This window comes from Dendrobates tinctorius, unplaced genomic scaffold, assembly GCF_039654945.1.
Source record: "Dendrobates tinctorius isolate UK_male_01 unplaced genomic scaffold, ASM3965494v1 ptg000097l, whole genome shotgun sequence".
Taxonomy (NCBI): Eukaryota; Metazoa; Chordata; class Amphibia; order Anura; family Dendrobatidae; genus Dendrobates; species Dendrobates tinctorius.
Genome location: NW_027361765.1, coordinates 29,703,563 through 29,725,738, shown reverse-complemented (window position 1 = coordinate 29,725,738; position 22,176 = coordinate 29,703,563). Strand labels below are relative to the sequence as shown.

The window sequence follows — 22,176 nt, the reverse complement described above, 5'->3', positions numbered from 1 at the left end:
CTGTGTTGTTGTGGGGAAAAAAAAAAAAAATCATGCTTTATGTAAATGACCATTTTCAGGCTATGGAATGTATGCTTAATCCTACAAAAACCACGGAGCTTCAATCCAAAAATTGTGAAAAGGTTTTTATTATCAATGTAATCTAAAAGCAAATCACATAATACAGACAAAAGACAAAATTGTTTATACAGGGCTCAATGGGATGTATGCTGCCTCCTCGCTACATCTATTTATATAATTGCCTTGTAATGTTTTAATTTCCTGTTCTGTCCAGATGTCACCGTATCCCAGAATTTCAAGCGGAGGAAATTCACCGACCGTCATATTGGGACACCCAAGTGATGGGTGTGTCAATATGGAAACTGATGCTGGTACCAAACTATTGTGCGGTACCACCAGCGGAACACCATCGCACCACACACAGACACTCTACACAACACACTCACACAGCCTCTTGCGCGGTACCACCAGCGGAACAGTGTCACACTGCGGTTGTGCGAATTCCGCGCAGGCGCAGTGAATCATTCGGCTGATCACGGCGGCAGATGCGCGTCGTGTCTACAGGCAGAGGAAGCCAGTCACATTAAAGGGGTTTTCCCATGAACGAAAGTTCATTTTAAAAATTGTCTGTGTTTGACCGTGTAAGGAGTATACCACATCTCCTGGGCAGGGAAGGAAGCAAAACTCAAAGCACATTACAGACATTACAGCAGGGAATCACAGAGGATTCATTTTGTGTGGTAAAATATTTCATTGACTGTTTTTAAACAATATTTTACCTCCTCTGCGAGCTCCTGCTGTAATGTCAATATTGTCTTTTGCTTCCTCCCCTGCCCAGGAGCTGTGGTATGTTCTGTACACAGTCAGATACAGGTGTGGGAGAGACAGAGCACAGGGGGAGACAGCTCAAACAAGACAGCACAGGAAGGAGAGAGACAGCAGACAAGGGGGACAGCACATGAGGTAGACAGGTCAAAGAAGAGAGCACAGAAGGGAGAAGTCAGCACATGGGGAAAGAGAGAGTGGATAGGTGGGTGAGCACATGTGTGTGTGTGCGTGTGTGTGTGTGTGTGTGTGTGTGTGTGTGGGGGGGGATTCTCAATGCTGCAAAACCTGCCCCCATCGTGACATTACCGCTCTCCAGATGCGACTGCATCGGACCTCCATCTAGTTATCCTATATTTCTCCTCCCACGTTGTGATGTCAGCTGCGCGGCCAGAAATCCCTTGCCTGGGCATTATGACGGTTGTCACTCCTTTTCACTGTTTAACTGGGACGACTTAGGACACTGGGGCATTAGAAATTACATGCTTACTATGCAGGGGGAGGATGGAAGTCAAGAGTGCATCTGTACGGAGTGCCGGAGGACACTGGGAGTGGAAGCTACAGCGACTCTCTGGCTCCTGCACAGGTGAAAGTGAAGCCAATGCCCATATAAGGGCTGAACAGTGCAGAGGCGCAACGGCAGTCAGAATGTGCAGGCACGGGATTTCTGTCCGCGCACCAGACGTCACTGGGACACAGTGAGGAGAGAAGAAAAAGAATAATGAAGCAAGGAGAAAGCGTCATCTTCAGGGCAGAGTCCTCCCCAAAGACTTGAAGAGGTCATTTACATAAAGCGATAAAAGATGATTTTCCCACAACAAGACATCTAATATGAGAAACACAGGTATCACTCTCCTCAGCAGTCTATAACCTGGTTGCCCATATCAATAAGCCAGATCGCTCAAATGTGGTGACAGATTCCCTTTTTATTCCCTTTTTTGTTCAATTCTAATATAGATGTGGCTAATGAATACAATGTCCATATAAGAGATGAACAATGTAGTATTAGTAGATGATACAGTCCTCAAGTGCAAACTTCATTTTCTGAAATATAATTTGCTGTATTATTTTACGTACAGATTGTTTGATAAGTCGTAGACAAAAAAATGTTCACATTTGAATCCGAATTTCCAAATTCAAGTAAATAAAAAAGAAAAAAAAGATTGCATCAATTTTAAGAGTTAGGCCGGGGTCACACTTGTGAATGTGATTCAAGAAACTTGCACGAGTCTCTCGCACCAATACCCGGCACTTGGACTGGAGTGTGCAGCTGCATGTATTTCTATGCAGCCACACACGCCAGTCTCGAGTGCCGGCTGCAGTGTCGGGTATTGATGCGCAAGTTTCTCGCATCACACTCGCAAGTCTGACCCCGGCCTTAGTCAGGGTTCGTAGGTCAGGGAACGTACTCTCTTGCCCCTTACAAACTATAGACACCTTTTCAATTTTTTTGGGATTGCATGTATTATGCAAAAAAATTTATTTGACATGATCAGATTTAAGCTTAGGTTAATGTTCGGGAGAACACAGGCCTGGAGAGACTGACACTAGCATAGGGTAATTTGCAATTTATCATAAGACATGAAACCGGAAGAAGAATGGTTAAACATTTTGAATCAAATCCAAATCACAACTTTTCACATAATATAATCTTTGTCCCGCGACGCCATCTTGTGCCCGTAACTTCTGACTGGCCGGAAGTCAGAAGTTCCGTCACAAGAGCTCAATGCAAGTCTATAAGGGCCAAAATGGGGCCACAACGAGGCTCTCAGACTCGTATTGAAAAGTGATCTCTGGCTCGCTCCATGAAATACTAGAGCTGCCAGCAGGTCATTTTCGCTGGAGATGGACAAGATTGATGCTGGAAATGGAAGCACCTAATCCCCTCTATCATCGATGACCAGTGGTGTGACGCACTGGAGGCGCATACAACGGTGTCTCCAGCGGCAAATAAAATAATCCAATTATATATGCTACACCAATCATATTTAACCCCATGCAAACTTTACAAATTCGGCAGAAGAGTAAATGATGATCATCAGATGCGGGGAGGTGGCAGCAAATTTTTGGCATCTCATTTGGGATTGTAGAATTATAAGAAGATATTGAAAGGACATAATTTTTACACTAGAAAGGATAATTGGGATACCAATAGAATGCAGTCCACTGATGTGTGTACTGGGTGTGGTGGACGAAGAAATGTGCACTCATTATGACAGAATATTTCTTAGGGAGGTTCTGTTTCTCGCTAGGAAAGCGATAGCATTGAGTTGGATGAGGGGAAGGATTCCTTCGATCAATCAGTGGAAAAAATTGGTGAATAATATAATTCCATATGAGAAAATTCAATACAGGAACAGGGGATGTCCTCAGAAATGTCATAAAATTTGGGAAAGGTGGTGTGACTCACCCTTGACACAACTAGCTCCTGATGCCATAATTTCCTCAACTATGAGATATAACCCTTGAAGTGTCTCTTTTGCAGTGCATAAATGTGATGCTTTACGTGGACTCAGGAATATTTGCTTATTCGCTTATTATAACCCGAATTGCTGCGAACTTAGAACCCTAGTTAAGAATCCCCTGATTGTGATGCAATGCTGTTGAGAATTGAACACATTATGCTTAATGTTCTTTTTCATCTGTGTTGTTTGTCTATTTTATTATTGAAAGTAGACTTCTGTAACTGATGTTGTGGATAATGACTAAGTGGATTAATCTGCTTTCTTTGCACTGCAATGTCACATGTTTGTCATATTATTTTGTGGAATCTTTCAATAAAAAGAATTTAAAAAAAGATTGATGCTGGAAAAGGATGAATGCGCCAAGTGAGTATGAGACAGGGGGCAGGGAATTACATTAAAAGCACCACACCAGCAATGAAATACTAATAATAAAAAACACGCTGGAGTGGTGCTTTAACAAAATTCATACCTAAACTATAGCAGACATATATCTAGCTGTGAAGATGGGAATAACTCTTTAGCAATATTGTGCATTTTAATCTACTTTGTACTAGATCTTAATCCCATTCATGGGTAATAATTTACCTCTGGAGACTCTCTGACTTCTGGAGCTTCTGCTTCCTCAGAGATTTGCCTTCTAGTAGTGAATGCACGTTGAGCCTCCAGCTGAATATTGCCACTTTCTGGACCAGCAGTGCCATCTCTGGAAAGATATCAATTTTTATTTTGGAATTTAATCAAAGCAATTCACAAATCTAATACTCGTAAAGTTTAGAAAACGGTTTGACAAATTTTAAAGACGGATTCATCAAGACTGTTGTAGCGCAAACTCTCCAAATTCTACAATCTCATTTTCTTGGCAGTCATGTGAGGCATCCTGCCTTTGAGCTGGGAGATGCCACTTTATAGTGGGATAAGAGTCAGTGATAAGCGGTCATACAGGAGCGCTTAGGAAGCAACCCAGGGGCAGACAAGGATGTCAGGTCTCCACCGCAGCTCCAGCCAAAAACCTCCAATGGAGGATAGGAGCAACGGGAAAGACGCCGTCAAAACGCGTTGTGGTTTAACCCCATCTCTTCCCTGCGCTCCTAAGACCGTTTCCAATTTCTCATCACTTTGTAGTGGGATAACTGTGTGCAGGATGGAAAAAGGGCAGATCTGTGCTGCTGATGATATGCTGGATGAATGAAGCAATCTAACTGATGGATTCCTGTGTATAATAGAGCAAATGGAGGAGGAGGCAGGAAGAAACAGCTGTAGAGGTGAAACATTTCACAACTTATTGTGAATAGTGATGTGGCTGTGGACCTCTTGTATGTAGTGAGAGACACAGATCAACCCTTCAAAAGTGGCTATGTCCCCCATAGTAGGTTAACCCTTTAAAACAGCCATGTCCTGCTCTTGAAGATTAACCTGCAAATGTATCTTCCTCTTATCAGAGTTGCATAGTACATAGCAGAAGTTTAGACTTGTGGTGGTTAGGGTGAAAGTGAGATATGCCAAGCTTGTGCTTTCCTGATTAGCAGTAGTGCTTTGGGGGAAATATAAAATGATTGTAATTTGCCTTTTTCAAATATGAGAGAAATTGATAAATTAATCCTCCTCTTGCCTTCTATGGACAGCAACTGGACAAAATGGCAAAAAAGACAAATTTATTTGGTTAATTCTGAATCCTGACCAGGTCTGAGCATAAGGCTTCATTTGCTATCCAGATCCTGCAATCCTCATTCACAGTAGGCACATCCTAGACAACATAATATCACCAGATTTTGGACTCATTATTAAAACTAAAGTAAAACCAGCGCCCCTGTAATACTGGGAGGTGGCGGTAGAATAATCAACTAATGTGTCAATTACTTTAATGCAAGCTAAATCTTATAATTTAATCTTCTGTGACAGTTTTCTCATAAGTAATAAGTCCACATTTTTAATAATTTTTACTTGCATGATGGTCAAGATATAGGCTATTTGCTGCAATATTACGATTTTCCAGCAACTATCACAAAAACCCAATTCTCAAATGGCTCTTGAAACTTTCTTTTCGGCAGGCAAACACGTACTGTATATTGCGGTAACCTAACAAACAGCGGGTCACTACGCAGTTCACCAAATTGCGGGAGCGCAGTTAAAATTACAAATAGTAAACAAAAAATTTTTTAAAGTACACCACAATCTATTGTGAATGGGACAACCTGAGCCTGTGTGTGGACTGCCACGTGCTTCTATCTAGTGAATCCATAGAAGATTCCGATAGAAAAACCAATTGAACCAATATGTGACTTACAATGGCTCAAGTCATGTAAATTATCTAGTTTATTGGCAAAAAGACATTCTTATTTTATTATTACTTTGGAAACTCCCTTGCGTAGGTTGAATAGACATAGGAGATAGTCCTCTAGGATTAAACCTTTCCCCATAACAGAGATCCCATAAACATCTCTCCCATACAGTGTCAATATTAGTGCCAGGAGGCAGCCATGACCGTCCGGCCTTTTGACGATGATGCTGGCTGCATAGAATGGCAAGCCAGACTAGACTGCATCCCTGCCCAACAGACACCTTTTAAAAAAGATGACCATCAAAATTTGCATTTCACACTCCATCCTAATTATATATGTAATGGTGTGCAAGTGAATTAAAATACTTACCCCAATTGCAGTCTTCACTAAGATCCAGCACTGCTCTGATCCTCCTCTGGCCAACGTGACTTTAAAACAGACTAACCAGCTAACACATCGGTTGGTGTGTGAACCGGAAACCATTTTCACAATGCAACTCTATGGAGTCACACTCTTGGTCTCCATAGGCTTACATTGATGGAAATATCTCCTCTCCTCTCAATGGACCATGTGTGAGTCGGCATAAAAGAAAAGCGGTCACGTGGGACGGGAGCAATGCTAGACAGCAGAGACGATAGCGATTGGTAAGTGTTTTAATGCATTTACATAGTAGTTTACATACATAGTTCTAAGGATTTAATTATTTTTTATCAGACCTAATTTGAAAGTAATTTTTAGTAAGTAGAATGGATTATAATGTTCGTCAATGAAGTAAGCCATCTTCAGCCTTATGCCATTCTTTGCCATGCAAGGAGTGCATGTTGTTCACCAGGAATGACTATAGTTAGCTTGCCTTGAATATGCCCAAACATTTTATGCTGCCATACAGGGACACCTGGCAGGGTTATGTCACAGCGTAACACATTTTGTAGTAACTTCCACAAACTGGTAACATTTTTGAGAAAATTGTAATAATTCATGAGAACATGGGTTTCAATACATTGGAACTATTGTAGACTATTACTTCCCATATCTACATACAAGTCAGTCACTTACTGAACGGTAGGCCTCTGCCACTGCGTCCTCTTAAACTGATGGCTGATGTAGTAGGTTCTGCCTAGAATATCTTGTCTCTCTTCCCACCCTGGAGGTAGTGGAGATAATTCCTGCTGTTGTGGTTGATAATTAGGATCTGGTTGGTCCAATATAACCCAGCCAGGCTAAGGAAAGAGAAAAGGGATACCGGTATGACCAATTAGTCAAAAGTAGAAACAGATGCATCTATTTAATTAGTTTCATGTTTGCTAGGGAAATCGTAAGTGAGATGAACATGAAAGCAGGTGGTCGGAACATCTCGAGGGAAAAAACAAAACAAAAAACGAAAATGGTGGTCTTCAGACATACAGCGCACATTACCAATATATTTATATTAGAGGCAGTTGTATCCCAAAGTGTCTCCTTACAATATAAGTGTGGGAGGTTTCCATCTAGATGGCTTTTATGACTGTACAGAAAAACCCAAAGTGTAGCCTTCTCTGTCTTTTTCCAGACATGCCACAAAAAAGGACTAGATGTTATAATCAACACTTTTTTGAATGTAATATGGCAAATGCATCAAAACATATGGGTATATGTTGGCCCTGTGAGGCTATGTTCACATCTTGTGTTTTTGCTGCAGTTTTTTATGCAAATTAAAAGCTGCTTTTACAATGGACACATATCAGGGTTTTTTTTCCTGACTGAATTGGAAAACTGCTGGTTTTTTGAAAACTGCAGCGTGTCAATTGTTTCAGCATTTTTTTGAGGGATCAGTGACCTGTCATAAGCCATCAGTATGAATACCTAATCATAGCACCACATGAAGACCCCCTATAGGCCGTCCCGGGGCAGAAGCATATCATTACCTAAAAACTGAAAATAAGGATTAAACAAGAAAGATTTCATCACCCAGGTATCATTGTAATAAGTATAACAGCGCCAACCTAATAGTGTCTCTGTAGGTTACTGTGCACAATCCTGCTGACAGGTTCCCTTTATAGAGGCCATTGCATTCACTTTACTGATTACTGGGCAGGGCGCTTCATATTTTGGAGCACGGATACTTGGTATTGCAGCTCAGTCCCAAATAATTGCATGGGACTGAGCAGTGGTGAGCTGTAGTAAGCGACACAGACACTACAAAGTGTACAGAGTTGTGTCTGGCAAACAATGGAAGAGATGTAGCACATAAGGCAGTGCTGCAGCTCTTCAACAAAAAAAAACAAAACTTCAATGTAAGGTAATGTGATGCCTTAGAAATAGTGCAGGTTTTCTTAAATTTTGACAGGTCAGAATAATTGCTTAGCATCTCCAAATTTAAAATGATCAACAAAAGATAATAAAAGTAACCTATGCACTATAAATATGAATAGAACAAACCATTAATCTGCTAAGAAGCGCTGCTCTGGTTCGCTAAACCAGAAACAAATTATTTTGCTTAGGCCTCTTTCACACTTTAGTTTTTTGTGTCAGTTAAAATCCACCAAAAAGGGAGAGAGGGGGAGAGAGAGAGCGAGCAATTTTTTTTTTCGTCCGCCTGAAAGGATTTCAGGGTTAATTTTCTCCCTGACTTTCTTTCTCCGTGCATGCGCACTGGAAAATGTGGATCCAACAACAACAAAAAAACGTTGCAAGGTCCGTCCAGGCATGCCGGCGGACGCAAAAAATTTGCCGGATCCGCAAAAAAACGGATCCAACGGATGCCCATCCATCAAGATCCGCCAGTAATGCAACTCAATGGGGAAAAAAACGGATCCACAAAAAAAATGGCGGATCCGTTTTTTTCAAAACCTGGCGGATTTTGACTGATTGTCAAAAACGGAAGTGTGAAAGAGGCCTTAGAATAGATTACTGTGAACTTACATGCTACAAAGTACAAAACTTCAGCAACAAAGCAAATAACCTGACCTCCATCTCCTCGCCTTGCTCTGTGTTTTCTTCTTCAGATCCACTGTTTTTAGGTAAATAAGTCATTTTTAATCTGAGATGTCCCTTGACTTTCGACTTGTGACTGTTGTGAGAAAACATTAAGATCGTAATAAGAAAAACAAAACACAAACAAAAATGTTGTTAAAAGCAAAACACCAGCTCAAAAAATAACACCAATCAAGGTCTGAAAAAAGACATTTGAGGGCAGATTATTGAAAAATCTCACCCCTTCTATTTCTTCTCACTCATGGGGAGGAGGGAAGTCTTTTTCAGATTGTGAAAGGTTTTGAATCAAAATTTCCAGTTTTATGCAGTAAGGCCTAATCTCAAGACTAGTTAATAAGCGCGTTTCAAATCTTGTTTCAGTTTTCATCCAAAAGATTGAAATATATGCCCTGGTGACATAGGTGGGTAAGGCAAGTCACAGAGGAGTGTCATCCCCTCAGGACACCCTCAGCGAGTAGAGACTGCTGTAAACATGGCTTTTGCTTTGGCCAGCCGTTGTTCAAAACACTGTCACCATAAACTACGCCATGTTATACTACAGGAGTATAAAATGCGCCAACACCTTTCATATTCAACCGCAATAGACCCTCATCTCTGCAAACTTGCATGGTATGGCCACAAATTAGTAACTAATATTTAAACAAATGAGACTAATCATGGCCCAATCAAATGACCCCACATGTCAATCCACCAGGAATCCAGTTAGGGGACAAGACTAAAATAATGTCATGCATGTCACAAGAACAGCAGCAGCTTATTGAGTTAACCTATGGCTGTGTTTGGTGTAGTCTACCATAACATGGGCAGAAAAATGGTCCGGTGGTCACACTGCAGCCTGGCAGCGCTGAGGCCCAGGGCTCAAATACCATCAATGACAACATCTGCCAAGGAGTTTGTATGTTCTCCCCGTGTTTGTGTGGGTTCCCTCCAGCTTCTTAGGTTTCCTCTCACACTACAAAGACATAATGATAGGGAATATAGATTTTTGAGCCCCAATGGGGCATATGGAATATGATCGCCCGTAGAATAAACTAATGCAAACCTGGGAGAACTGAAGGCTACAAGACAAATTTGCTGATAATTACATTATATTGATGTTGGATAAGAAATTGTTTATGATAGCTAAAACAAAATGTAGGACCAGACAATGGCTACTGATTTTAATAAATAATTCTATAAATTTTTTCTTCAATAATTTAGCCTCCCATATTGTACATTTCTGGCCGGTGTCGCTCGTTGGAGATCTAGTCAAGGTAAGCAGAACTGATCTTTAGTGTGTTTATAGCTGTGACATTGCTGCCAAAATAAATGATTCTAAACAGCCAAAAAACTTGTAATAAAATGCCAAAGAAAAAAAAAAATACTGAAAACTATTGAGTACGCATTGGACAGTCACAGCCCTAGGCAAAACTCATTTTTCAGAGTTCTCTAGAATGTGGTCAGAAAGTATGCAAAGAAATTCCATCTCACTGCCCAGAGAAAAAACAGAATATAAAACACTGGAAGCTCTGCCTGAAATAAGAAAACTTGTCTTATGGGTTTCAACTCCGAGATCTGGATAAAAATATGCTAAAAACTTAGTCTCGTTTAGGATACGGGATATTATTTCATTTTCACAAATAATATATATCCAATCAGCACATCGTTCATGTAAATGTACAAGAACAGAAGATTTCTCTCAGAATTCAGAAATAATTCTCTCCGCTAAAATTAAGTAGTACTTTACTGCAAGTGTGAGCGGGGCTAAAATACAAGTAAGCGGGAGCCAACTTGAATACTACATTAAGCCAAGTGTATGATTATTGAAGGAGGGGGTCAGAATGGGCATAAACAATGTTGGGAACAGAATGTAATAGTCATCTAGGCCTCTGATAATAGGATAATTCATTGGAACAGGTGGCACTTTACAGCATACCCAAATTCTTCTGCATTTCTATGGAACGCATTCACTCGACTCTAAACTCTGAGGAGATGCCAGGTACGCCATGGGAACCTCTACTTGGCATTTATGTGCAGTTGTGCTGACAGCACAACCATTTTTCTGCATAGTTTTACCAGCTTTTAAAACCTGACTGTCATCCCCTAGTGAGCTAGAACAACATACAAGGAAACATCCAATTTACACTTTATTCACATGGGGTTTAGTGCATTTGTAGGACTTCTCCCCTAACCATATGGCCGAGGAAGGTCTCCAACCAAACGGAGCTGTAGGGGCTGCAGACATACATCGCTCAGACTGCCATTACTTAGAAAGTGTGCTGTAAGTGTTTTTGAACTGCCTGGCTGAGCTTTCATACACAGGGTTAAAAATACAGTGAGCTTAACCAAATTACAGTTTAGAAGGTTTGTTTTTTTTAAGAACCCCCCTCCCCAATCATAGGATATTTGAAGGCGTATTCTGGCTCTGCTGAATTTTGCTTGGAGGGGGGGGGTGCAGTGACGAGCAGCTGCTCTATTCTACTAAACAGGAGTACAATACCTGTCGAACATCCACGAGATCCAGGATATAATCAGTAGACGTTACGTCACTGACCCCGAACCCCCTTCGATGCAGAATTGAGCGAAGCCATGACTCCCCTTTAAACTGATTATCTCCAATAACTTTTGCCAACCAAATTAAAGAAAAACAAGTGTACTAGTTACAATGCTAAGATACACTTGGTTTTTAAAAATGCTTCTGAAAAAAGTTTAAAAAGGAAATCCATATTTTGGATTTGAGCTCAAACTAATAAAGAGATAAGGGCCTGTCTCACTAAGCGATATCGCTAGCAATATCGCTATAACGTCACAGGTTTTGTGACGTTATAGCGATATTGCTAGCGACATCGCTATGTCTGATACTTACCTCCGACGGCTCCCCCGCTGTCCATCGCTGATCGCACGAGAACGTCCTGGACCGTTTCTCGTCGTCAGCTTCCTGCTGGGGCGCCGACGAGCGACGCGTGGATACGGGCGGGAGATGTCAGGATCGCCTCGTCTGATACGTAAGTAGCGACCCCCGTCCTCTGTGATGTCGCTGGTGAGATCTGCCTGTGTGGCAGCTCACTAGCGACCACTTAGCGATGCACCAGCGATCCTGACCGCATCATATCGCTGGTCGAGATCACTGGTGCATCGCTAAGTGTGACAGTATCTTTAGTTAAGTGTCCTTATCAAGGAGAACAATGCGAATCGGGGAAATTCTAAAGGTGCACATGAGCGTATTGTGATACTGTGCTGCCAAGGAATAAGAACGTCACACGAAAACATGGACTTTACTTGGCATTGGTCTAAATTATAGATAAAAGGAAAAAAAATCAATTACCACTTATGAGGCATACAAGGATATCATTTAGCAAGATCAACGTCTGATGGTTAAACAATTACACAGTATATGCCATGCACCAATAAAGAACTTACTTTCGTGGATGAAGGATGAAGTCTTTAAAAGTATATGGTCGCTCCAACCGGGGATTTTCTGTCTGGAATAATGCAGAACAGACCAATTAAATTGACTGCTGATCATACACAGGAGTGTTGAGCTATGAGATTGGTGTTTTGTGACTGAAGAAGGTCTCCAACCCAACTGCTGTAGGGTTTGCAAACATACATCGCTCAGACTGCCATTGCATAGAAAGTGTGCCACATGGTATAAGTGTTTTTGCACTGCTAGGCTGAGCTTTCCTACACAGGGTTAAAAAATACAGTAAGCTTACCCAGTAATGGCGGCTGGTGAGTACATTACTAGATGCAGGGTACTTACATTAGTGGCACCACTCCAGTGCTGAAATAAAAAACGTTGGAGTGGTGCTTTAAATGTTCCCTATACTGACACCTGAAGCTCCCATCGGGGCAGGAGAGAGATCTGTGCAGCTGATGTACTGCCTAAACACTACTCTAACAGAGTCCCACTTCGCTGCATCGGTTGTCAGCCCCTGGACGCCCAGAGGAAACACAGATTTTGAGATTAATGAGGAATTGAAACACAAAGCAGTTTAGAAAGTTGCAGAACGTTTGATTATAAACCTGGTGAAGCACTCCAGCAGCTTGTTTTTGCCTATATTGTGCAGCACAGGCCATTAAGTAAGGTGATTATCCAGTTTCGTGCCTCCGCACACTAAGGCTTCCAGTCCCAGAATCCTGCTGCCTACGCTACCTCCTCCATCTCAAACCCTCTCAGACATCAGGTGACCAAAAGGGACTCCATCAGAGCCTGATCACCCTTCTCTGTAGTGACTGTGCTGATGCTCGACACTGATGGGGCGGAACAAAGCTTGTAGACAAATGATTTGCAGATGTGTCGTCACTGTAGATGAAGCCACTACATGGCTTCCTAGAGCTTGTGACCACTGCAGGAAACAGTGTAACCGTAACCTGGGTAATGGACGTACCATAGTAAGTACTTTCAAAGTCAGACTGGTGTCAGGACTTTTCTCCCCAGGTAACCCCTTTAAAAAAATATTGTAGCTGCTCATGTGTGCTTGTTTTAGTTAGGGAGACGATTGGGTTGATAAAAATCTCGATTCCCTCTTCCCTTATTATCTGGTTCCTTTAATACAGACATTTCCCATGAAGCAAAAGTCTCATCATAATGCTCCATGATGGTTGTCACTTTTAGTTGAGACAAAGAGCTGCTGTCCACTGTTCAAACAGCAGTCTCAGCGACTCCCACGCGATGCACACACACAGTGGGCGACTCCCACGCGATGCACACACACAGTGGGCGACTCCCACGCGATGCACACACACAGTGGGCGACTCCCACGCGATGCACACACACAGTGGGGTGACTCCTACGTGATTATATACGGCAGTCACAGTCATCTTATTTGATGTATATATGGCAGTCACAGTGACTCCCATGTGATATATACAGCAGTCACAGTGACTCCTGTGATGCATATAAGTCAGTCAGCGACTCCTATGTGAAGTATACAGCTGTCTCCGTGTACTGAGATGTACATACCAGTCTTTGTAGCCAGCTAAATCACCGATCTCTTATATAAAGTAGAAATATCAGATTTATGAACCCATGTAAAAAGAAAATCCTCTATGTAGTTAACAGCAACTTATTACAGAGAAGCTTACATTTTGTATTCTGCCGCTGTGCTATAGTTTGTGGCTATTGGCAGCACTTATAGAGCAGCTTGCATTTTGTAAGACAGTTTTTCTTTTAGACAGCTTCTTGACCTATTTCTTTAGTTGCACGGGAGGACTTAAAACAGGGACAAAAAAGGCAGTGTTATTTTGGGAGGGGAGTATTCTGCAGGAGGATGTTGTGTTTTACAGGCGTTGCCATTCAGCAGTTCATGCATAGTCAGAGACGTCCTGTGCACACATTAGCGTACGACCTAAACTGCTTGTGAGACTAGAGATCACAACCAAATTTCCTAAAATGAAGACTTGAAAATGTATAGACATTGGCGGGATTTTTTTTTCCTTTTAACACAGCTAGAATATTAATGGTAAGCATTATATGTGCCGAAGTGCTTCATTAAAGGGGTTATCCACTACTAGGACAACTCTTCCTAATTAGAGATGAGTGAACACTGTCGGCTCCCTCCTTATCAGAACAGGTATAGCGCGTACCGAAGAAGCTGCATCGGGAACCCCGATACCTGGAACGCTGTGCAGCAAAAGCAAAGTAATGATCACACCACATATCAAGTCCTGGGGGATTTATGAAGGATTTCAGCTCTGAAGTCTGCATAATTGTAAATGAAGCTGAGCATTACCAGCAGCAAGAAAAACAATGTCCGGAACTCCGATTTTGTAGGTTAATTCTATATATAAAGGGGTTGGCCACTATCTTTATTGTAACAAGCGCGGTAGAGACCTGATCGGTGGAGCCTACTAATATATAAGCTTTACAGGCTCTCCTTGTGCACTAGTTAGTATTGCCTTCCTCGCAAGCCGCACAGAGCTCCCAGCTGATGGCAGAGCATGTGAGATATGAGCGTCAGAGTCAGCAATTGATGAATAGCTGGCGGAGCATTTGAGATATGAGCATCAGAGTCAGCAACTGATGACTAGCTGTTCCATGTCCAGTGTTTTCCAACTGTAGGAGGCTGATGGAGCGCTCGATCATATGCTCTCCCACCAGCGGCCACTGAGAGCTGCGCAGGTGGTGAGGTTCATAAAAAAAACAAAAATCAGCAACGAGCAGAGCAAACCAATTTCATATGTCAGAGTGGACTCGCACACACCAAAATTCCATACAAATTGAAACCCTACATACGTATTCTTCAAGGAGTAATATTTGTATCCAATAAAGTGCAAAAATACAGTTTAGCCATAATATATACAAAAAGGTAGTTCACTTTCAGTGCATACTGTAACCTTAAAGGGAATTTGGTCAGCAGGTTATTGCAATGTAATCTGAGGACAACATGATGTAGGGGTTAAAACACTATATTCAGCGATGTGACACTTATTAGACTGTGCTGTCATTTACTTACAATGAAGGTTTTATAAGCAGGAGATAATCGCTGCCTGGTCTGACCTGTTAAGAGTGATCCATCCTCCTGTGATAAGCAGCTCACTGTCAATAGACAATGCGCACAGAGAGGCTGGTGTGGGCAGGGTTAGCTTTCTTAGCCCTGCTACATCTAAGAACTTTGACTGTATCACAATTGCTGCACCCAGTAAAATAAGTGATACATGGTTGGAATCAAGGTCTTTTTTTAAATTATGCTGCTCGCTGAAGAAGTTGCAAAAACTGAGTGACAGATTCCCTTTAAACAGACATTAATGTAGATCCAAAGGAGAAATTCCTGGGCTTATACCTGACAACTCTTATCATTTGTTACACAGTCTCTCTTATACTATGTATCTACTATCTGAGGTTCTCATTCGAAAATGTACAAATTGCAAAAAGGAGCAAAATAGGTAGTGTAACGTTCTAGATACATCTGCTAATTGGATCAGCTTATGGGTAAACCCAGCTATGATTCCTGCTGTAAAATGCAGATTGTAACGCAGTCACAGTCATAAACACTCCATGAGCCGCCTGCCTGGCAGCACATCCAGTCTACATCGCTTACTGTAAGTTAACCACTTCACCACATGATGAGTTGGCAATGGGCACGAACAATGCGAAGAACTTGGCAACGTTCATGTCCATAAGCTAACAAAAGTTTAATTCTTCCCAGGTCTTCAAACCCTGATACCCTACAGTATGCCCACAGCCCTATGGCAGCTTCCTAACAGAGCAGAGCTCCAAACCCAACCGTTCTGGCAGGCGTGCTTTGTAGAGGAGTACACATATCTTTAATGGTCTTATCGAAAAAAAGCAGGCCAGCTTGTGATCAACAGATTAGGTTTACAGAGGTACAGAACAGGTCAAACAGACAGGACAGCACATACCGGTAACTGGTACAGAGGAATATCCACTTGACCAAGAAAGTCATCTCTGGTCTGAAAAGTGAAAACAGCAGTTAACAGAAAAATGGTAGAAATGACCTTCAATACCTAGAGACAAATCATAGCTTGCTTCATTATGCCTTTAAGGAAAAGGACATTTTTTTTTATCCTCACTATTCCAAGAATCTGATTTTTTTCATGTAAACTAAAGGGATATACCATATACAACTTCGATTGCTTTTTTTTTTTTTATATATTTTAGACTTTTTATAGCTTTCACAGTTCAGAATAACTCTTTGTTTACAGATATTATCTAACAAATGAAAAAATTGGGATGATTTAACACTGTTAAATGTAGAAAAAAAACTAAAAAAATTTTAAAAGGGAATTTGTCAGCAATTTTTATCCCCTCCCTCCAGTCATTTGACTGTATAGCCCTTTAAAAGATAAGGCAGTTAGCCCCATTATGACCCCGTTCAGATTCAGCTGGGGGGGTGACGATGGGGACGTTAAAAAAACAAAAAACACATTTTAAAAGCGTATTGGGAATTAACAATACACGTACAGATCCTCCGCTGTGCTCCCAAACTAGCAGCAACCTCCTCTGGCTGACCAAGAGGTCAGTGGCCATTTCCCAAACGATCTGTTAATGAGCCTGGGGAGGGGAGGATACTGCTAGTTTGGGGTCAAATTCATCTGTATTGCAGTGCGTTTTCCAGTTAGCGCTCTTCTATAAAGCACCTTCACCATTCAATTCCTTAGATGCCGTGCTCTATTCTGACGGCTGCACTGAAGGGGTTAATGTGCCACAGTCCAGGCTAGCTCTGAATGCAGCAGTTATAGGCAGGCATCATCTACCGTATCTTTAAGATAGAGCAAGTCCTGAAAGTGCTCAGGACCCATACACAGTCTTTCTACCGCAAATCAACGGTTTTAATTGTAAAGCTACTTACAGAAAGGGGTTAATCTGCACACAAAGGTAAACTTAAAAAGACCAGTTTTCTTAGGCTATGTGCCTCCGATCCGGAACTGGCAGCGCTTTGGACCCAGTGCATGTCTGATGTGTCCAAAGCGCTGCTGTCTTTTGAAAGCAGGCGATTCCGCATGTGGTCGCTGAACCGTGCAGAATCACTGCATCCTATACATTGTACGGGTGACATTTATCTCGTGGAGACTCGCATCTTCGCAAGAGATATTGACATGCTGCGGTCTGGGAAGACGCATGTCAGTCTCTCCAGGTGAGCCGCACATACCCTTATAGATGCAGGTCTCACTTGCAGGACCAGCACCATCGTGGAGAACCATTGTTCTCGGACCCCAATCCTTCCTAGGGAGATGGCTGCTGCATCAAGGAGCAGAACTAATGGACCGGCATCCACACAGGTCTCGCGCTCAAATTACTTCAACGGCAGCTGCACAAACCGCTGATCTTGGATTTACTAGTAAGGTGTAAGTTGGGAATACCCGTTTAACGTGAAATAATTTTCCAAGATTTTAAATAAAAATATTTTAAGAGCAGTCGCTAAAGAGAACAAATTGTTGCTTAAACACAGCTACTCTTTCCAAAATGCAAGGGAAATAGTCATCAGAAATGGACTGTGATCAAATTCGATTTTTAGATTTGATATATTGAAAAAAGTTAAAAATAAAAAATGTTTGCGATTTCCAAGCTTCATTTAGGTCTTGTACGAGGAAGACATTTCCTTCCTGTTCTGCACAGTGAACTCTTCAGTTGTCTCATTATCAGTGAGTATTACAACCAAATGTAACACCTCTACATACAGAAGAGAACACGGCGCCCATCGTGCACCGGAGGTCACAGCTCACCTCCTACCTCTCCCTTCCCAATAACCTTTGCCCAGATTAGGGTACATAAAGTAACGCTTCAATACAAAGAGGGTATTTGGCGTTTGTCGATGTTGCCACCAGGACAGAGTCTAATATTACAGATAGTGGCCAGTATGAAAATTAGATTTCTTGTTTTAATGATTGCAATATGAAATTAAAAGCCAAACATTTAACAATAATGAAATGAATAGGTCATTTTCTGATCATAGATTCCTTTTAATGAGCAAAATACACATATGCCTTTGGCTGCCACAGGGTCTGCACCCCTGTAATTGTCTGGTATACAGAATGAAATTGCACACTGAGCATTAAGGCCCTGTCTCGCATAGTGAGATTGCTAATTTGTCACCGATTTTGTGACGCAACAGCGATCTCACTACATGTGACACGCAGCAGCGAAAGCCCCCCCCGCTGGATATCGCTGATCGTGCAGGAATGTCCTGGGCCATTTTTTCGTCGTCGGCGTCCCGCTGGCCAGCGCGCTTCGTTGTGTTTGATCGCTGGATCGATGCTGTGTCGCTGAAGAGATCTGCCTGTTTGACAGCTTACTAGCGATCATTTAGAAACGCACCAGCGATCCTTGCCAGGTGGTATCGTTGTCTGGATCGCTGGTGCGACCATTAGTCTGTCAGCACCTAAATACACAGCTCATTGTCTGCCACACCAGAATACTCCAACACACAGGTCACTAATCTAGTGATCTAACGGCAGTAGCAATTAGAGTCCTTTTACTTATGATCTGGATATAGGGCACTATGGGCAGGGACGAGTACAGCTTTTCAGCTGCCTAAGGTGAACATTTAAATGGCGTCCCTCCGTACAATGCAATTTAAAGGGAGCCTGCCACCTGAAAAAAAAAAAAAAAACCCAGATATTAACAGATATGGGGTTCATCTGCAGGTTATCAGCATTGGCGTTCGGAACCTGCCCGGCGCTTAGACCCACACTGCCGGGAGGAAACTGACTTTATTCCTCCTGGTAACGGCGCTGGTTCAGTCACCACTCTGTGTATAGTGAGCGGTCGGCTGTCAGTCATCCTAAGGGTGTGTGCACACGTATGTGGTTTTTTTTCGCTTTTTTTCACCAAATAAACCGCTTCAAAAATGCTTAAAAGCAGCATCCCATTCATTTTAATGAATTCTGCACTTTTTGTGCATATTGATGCGTTTTTTTCCACGAAAAAAACGCATAGCGGAAAAAACGCAGCATGCTCATTAATTTCACTGAGAATTCCGCATTTCTAGCTACTTTCAATGAGGCTGGGACCGCTCCGGCAAAAACCGCATTAAAAACTAGCATTTTTTGTGCAAAAAACGCGTAGAAAAAAAACTTGAAAAAAAAAAAACACGCGTTTTCTGGGAAGGAGTCCAGTTTTCATGCACAAATTTTCTGCATACGTGTGCACACAGCCTAACTGAAGCAGATCCTGACCATCATTGTCTAAGGTCAAGGTGACACCTGTAAAATAGCTTTACTTGCCAAGTTTAATTATTTAAAAATATAATGGGTGAAAAGCCCTTTTAAAACAAACAAAGAAAAAACCCACCACCTTGGCCTCGACACAATGACCTCTGAACACGTAGTTTCTGGCCGTGGTCTCTGATTTCCAATAGTAACAAGTAAATGCCACAGCAAAATTGCTACGTCATAACTGGTCAGTGTAAAAAAAAAAATCTGCAACATAAAACACCAACCATCACATATGTGACTACAGCACTCCATTACATGTCTCTTTTTACCCACGCAGTGCATGTCTCTTTTTACCTCATGCAGTGCATGTCTCTTTTTACCTCATGCAGTGCATGTCTCTTTTTACCTCATGCAGTGCATGTATCTTTTTACCTCATGCAGTGCATGTCTCTTTTTACCTCATGCAGTGCATGTCTCTTTTTACCTCATGCAGTGCATGTCTCTTTTTACCTCATGCAGTGCATGTCTCTTTTTACCTCATGCAGTGCATGTCTCTTTTTACCCACGCAGTGCATGTCTCTTTTTACCTCATGCAGTGCATGTATCTTTTTACCTCATGCAGTGCATGTATCTTTTTACCTCATGCAGTGCATGTCTCTTTTTACCCACGCAGTGCATGTCTCTTTTTACCTCATGCAGTGCATGTATCTTTTTACCTCATGCAGTGCATGTCTCTTTTTACCCACGCAGTGCATGTCTCTTTTTACCCACGGAGTGCATGTCTCTTTTTACCCACGCAGTGCATGTCTCTTTTTACCCACGCAGTGCATGTCTCTTTTTACCCACGCAGTGCATGTCTCTTTTTACCCACGCAGTGCATGTCTCTTTTTACCTCATGCAGTGCATGTCTCTTTAAAGCATGTCACTCCATCTTCATTCGGTGAACTTTCAGAACTGAATCATTACAATTCTACATCTTTCATAGACGTTATGCCAGTAACTTGAAGAAGGAAGTTGATTAGAAATTGTGCAGCGTCTCACATCTCCAGCAAAGGGGATACACTTTAACCAAATCTCATACACACCATAATATAAAAGGGAAAACTATCTGATAGCTGGGATAACCTAATGGCAGCCCCTCCAATCCCAGGACACACGCTTTGTAAGTGCACCTCCAGGGTATGGTTTATGGGACTGCTGGGGATGATCGAGTATTTAGCTTATTTATCTCCTTCAGCCCCATAGACAATGAATGTAGTAGTGGCGGTGCACTTGCAGAGATATACAAGTACTGCACTTGACTATCTTCCGCAGTCCCATAAACAATTAATGGACTTGTGATACACATGCTTGTCCTCCACTAGACTGAGATGGGAGTCATCAGAGCCCCGTTCTTAGTACTGGTAAGGGTCCGACTGGGTGGACTCCCAGCAATCAGCTAGTCATACCCTCCATCATATTGATGAATTAGAACTTTCAATGTTTGAAATAATCCTCTAAGGGGTTAGATAGCTGTATCGCTGACCTCCGCTCTTGGAAGACTTGTGCACCAGTCCAGTACAGCAGCACACAGAGCCAGTGCACTATTGCAGATCTGTAGGGACTGTGTGCTACTTACCATCTGGGGACACCACCATTAATCACACACACCATGTGTATGATGGTGCCCTGCAAAGCAGCTTTTCATCCGTGCCAGCAATAAGGTCTCTCGGCTGCATAAGTACATCAGATTTACTGTAGATCGGTAAAAAGAAAAATGGCCAGTGACCACCACCGGAAGGCACCCGGCCATACTTATTAAAGATGGCTCTATTCTCTTTACATGTGTAGTGTTGGGGAACACAACCCCCCTCACTACTTGTCTTTTGAGACCACTACCCCCCACAGCAGATACTCCCAGTCTTTCTAAACCCTCTTCTATTTGGTTACATTCTTCTTGATTTGATTGTAAATTTTCTAATTGGTTTTAATACATTACATTTTGTTCCACTGTGTCCTACATGGTTACAATCTGGTTGATATGCTGTATGCAATTATCATTTGGTTAATTTACTTTTTGCTTAGCCACCACAATTCTCTTTCTGCTTCTGTAATATGCTGAATGGGGGTGAGCTCAATTTGTCCAACTGGTTTAAGCAGCCATATATCTACCTCAAATGATGCAATTAATACTTATCCCCCACATTTTTAAGTGTGCTTAAAAAAATCATCTATTTAGAAAGGCTTATCACCTTAATTCACTAAACTAATTCTTCCCTGCACCTCCTTTCTAATTTTCCTGAGACTCTGGTCCTTCCTCCTCATCTGTCTCCACATCCTCCATGCACCCTATAGCACTGGGTAACTGCACTTAGATGCTGGCAGATGACCGGATCATGCAGTTTTATATCATAGCCATTATTTATTATAATGATGGCTGGAATGTACATAAGTACTTTTTACCTATTCAGTCACCCCTCACTCCTCCTGTAACTGTTGAATTAGGTGTTACCTTTTTATTGTCTGCACATGTATCCACCTAATTGTAAAGTGCTGGTGCTACAGCAATAAATTGTACAACAAACAGCAAAAGCAGTTTTCGTCAAGTCGTTTGATGATATGTAGGAATCACATGCATTTTTTGCCAGTAACAACTTGTGCTACAAGTGGTCCATTTCCAGAGTGAGAAAACCCACCTGTTTTATGAACATTTAAAGAATTAAAATGCAAGGTTTCAATTTATTTCAAATTGATAGGCATTAAGAATATTGCAGTTAACACTTGGATATTAAAAACCCCGCTGGTGTACAATGAAGTGTCGACATGGATTTACAGACTATTTATCCTCCTGCCATATGGTTGTTTGACCTTGTATGTAGCTGAACCCATGCAGCGCATCATTAATATAACCCTTGTACACTGTAAGTAAACTGTACATAACTGGCTTTTCGGTGCTAGGTTCATGATCCTCTGGGTGTAACCTGTTATATAAAGTCAAATATGACTGGTGCTGTGGAGTGGCAGGAAAGAGCAGTAAATGTTTTTGGAAAATTGGA

The 22,176-nt window shown here is 41.9% G+C and overlaps 1 protein-coding gene across 3 annotated transcripts in view; it reads right to left on the bottom strand.

Moving 5' to 3' along the window:
- The window catches only part of NEDD4 (NEDD4 E3 ubiquitin protein ligase), a 209,801-nt gene that overhangs the window by 63,740 nt on the left and 123,885 nt on the right, over positions 1–22,176 (bottom strand). For 2 of the 3 annotated variants that reach the window (XM_073587011.1, XM_073587009.1), the window contains exons 6-10: positions 15,887–15,937; positions 11,942–12,003; positions 8,516–8,618; positions 6,626–6,789; positions 3,876–3,993 (exon numbers count right to left, since the gene is read on the bottom strand). In XM_073587011.1, coding sequence (XP_073443112.1) covers positions 3,876–3,993; positions 6,626–6,789; positions 8,516–8,618; positions 11,942–12,003; positions 15,887–15,937 — 498 coding nt within the window. The remainder of the gene's footprint in view (positions 1–3,875; positions 3,994–6,625; positions 6,790–8,515; positions 8,619–11,941; positions 12,004–15,886; positions 15,938–22,176) is intronic. The other variant, XM_073587010.1, reaches the window with a different exon arrangement.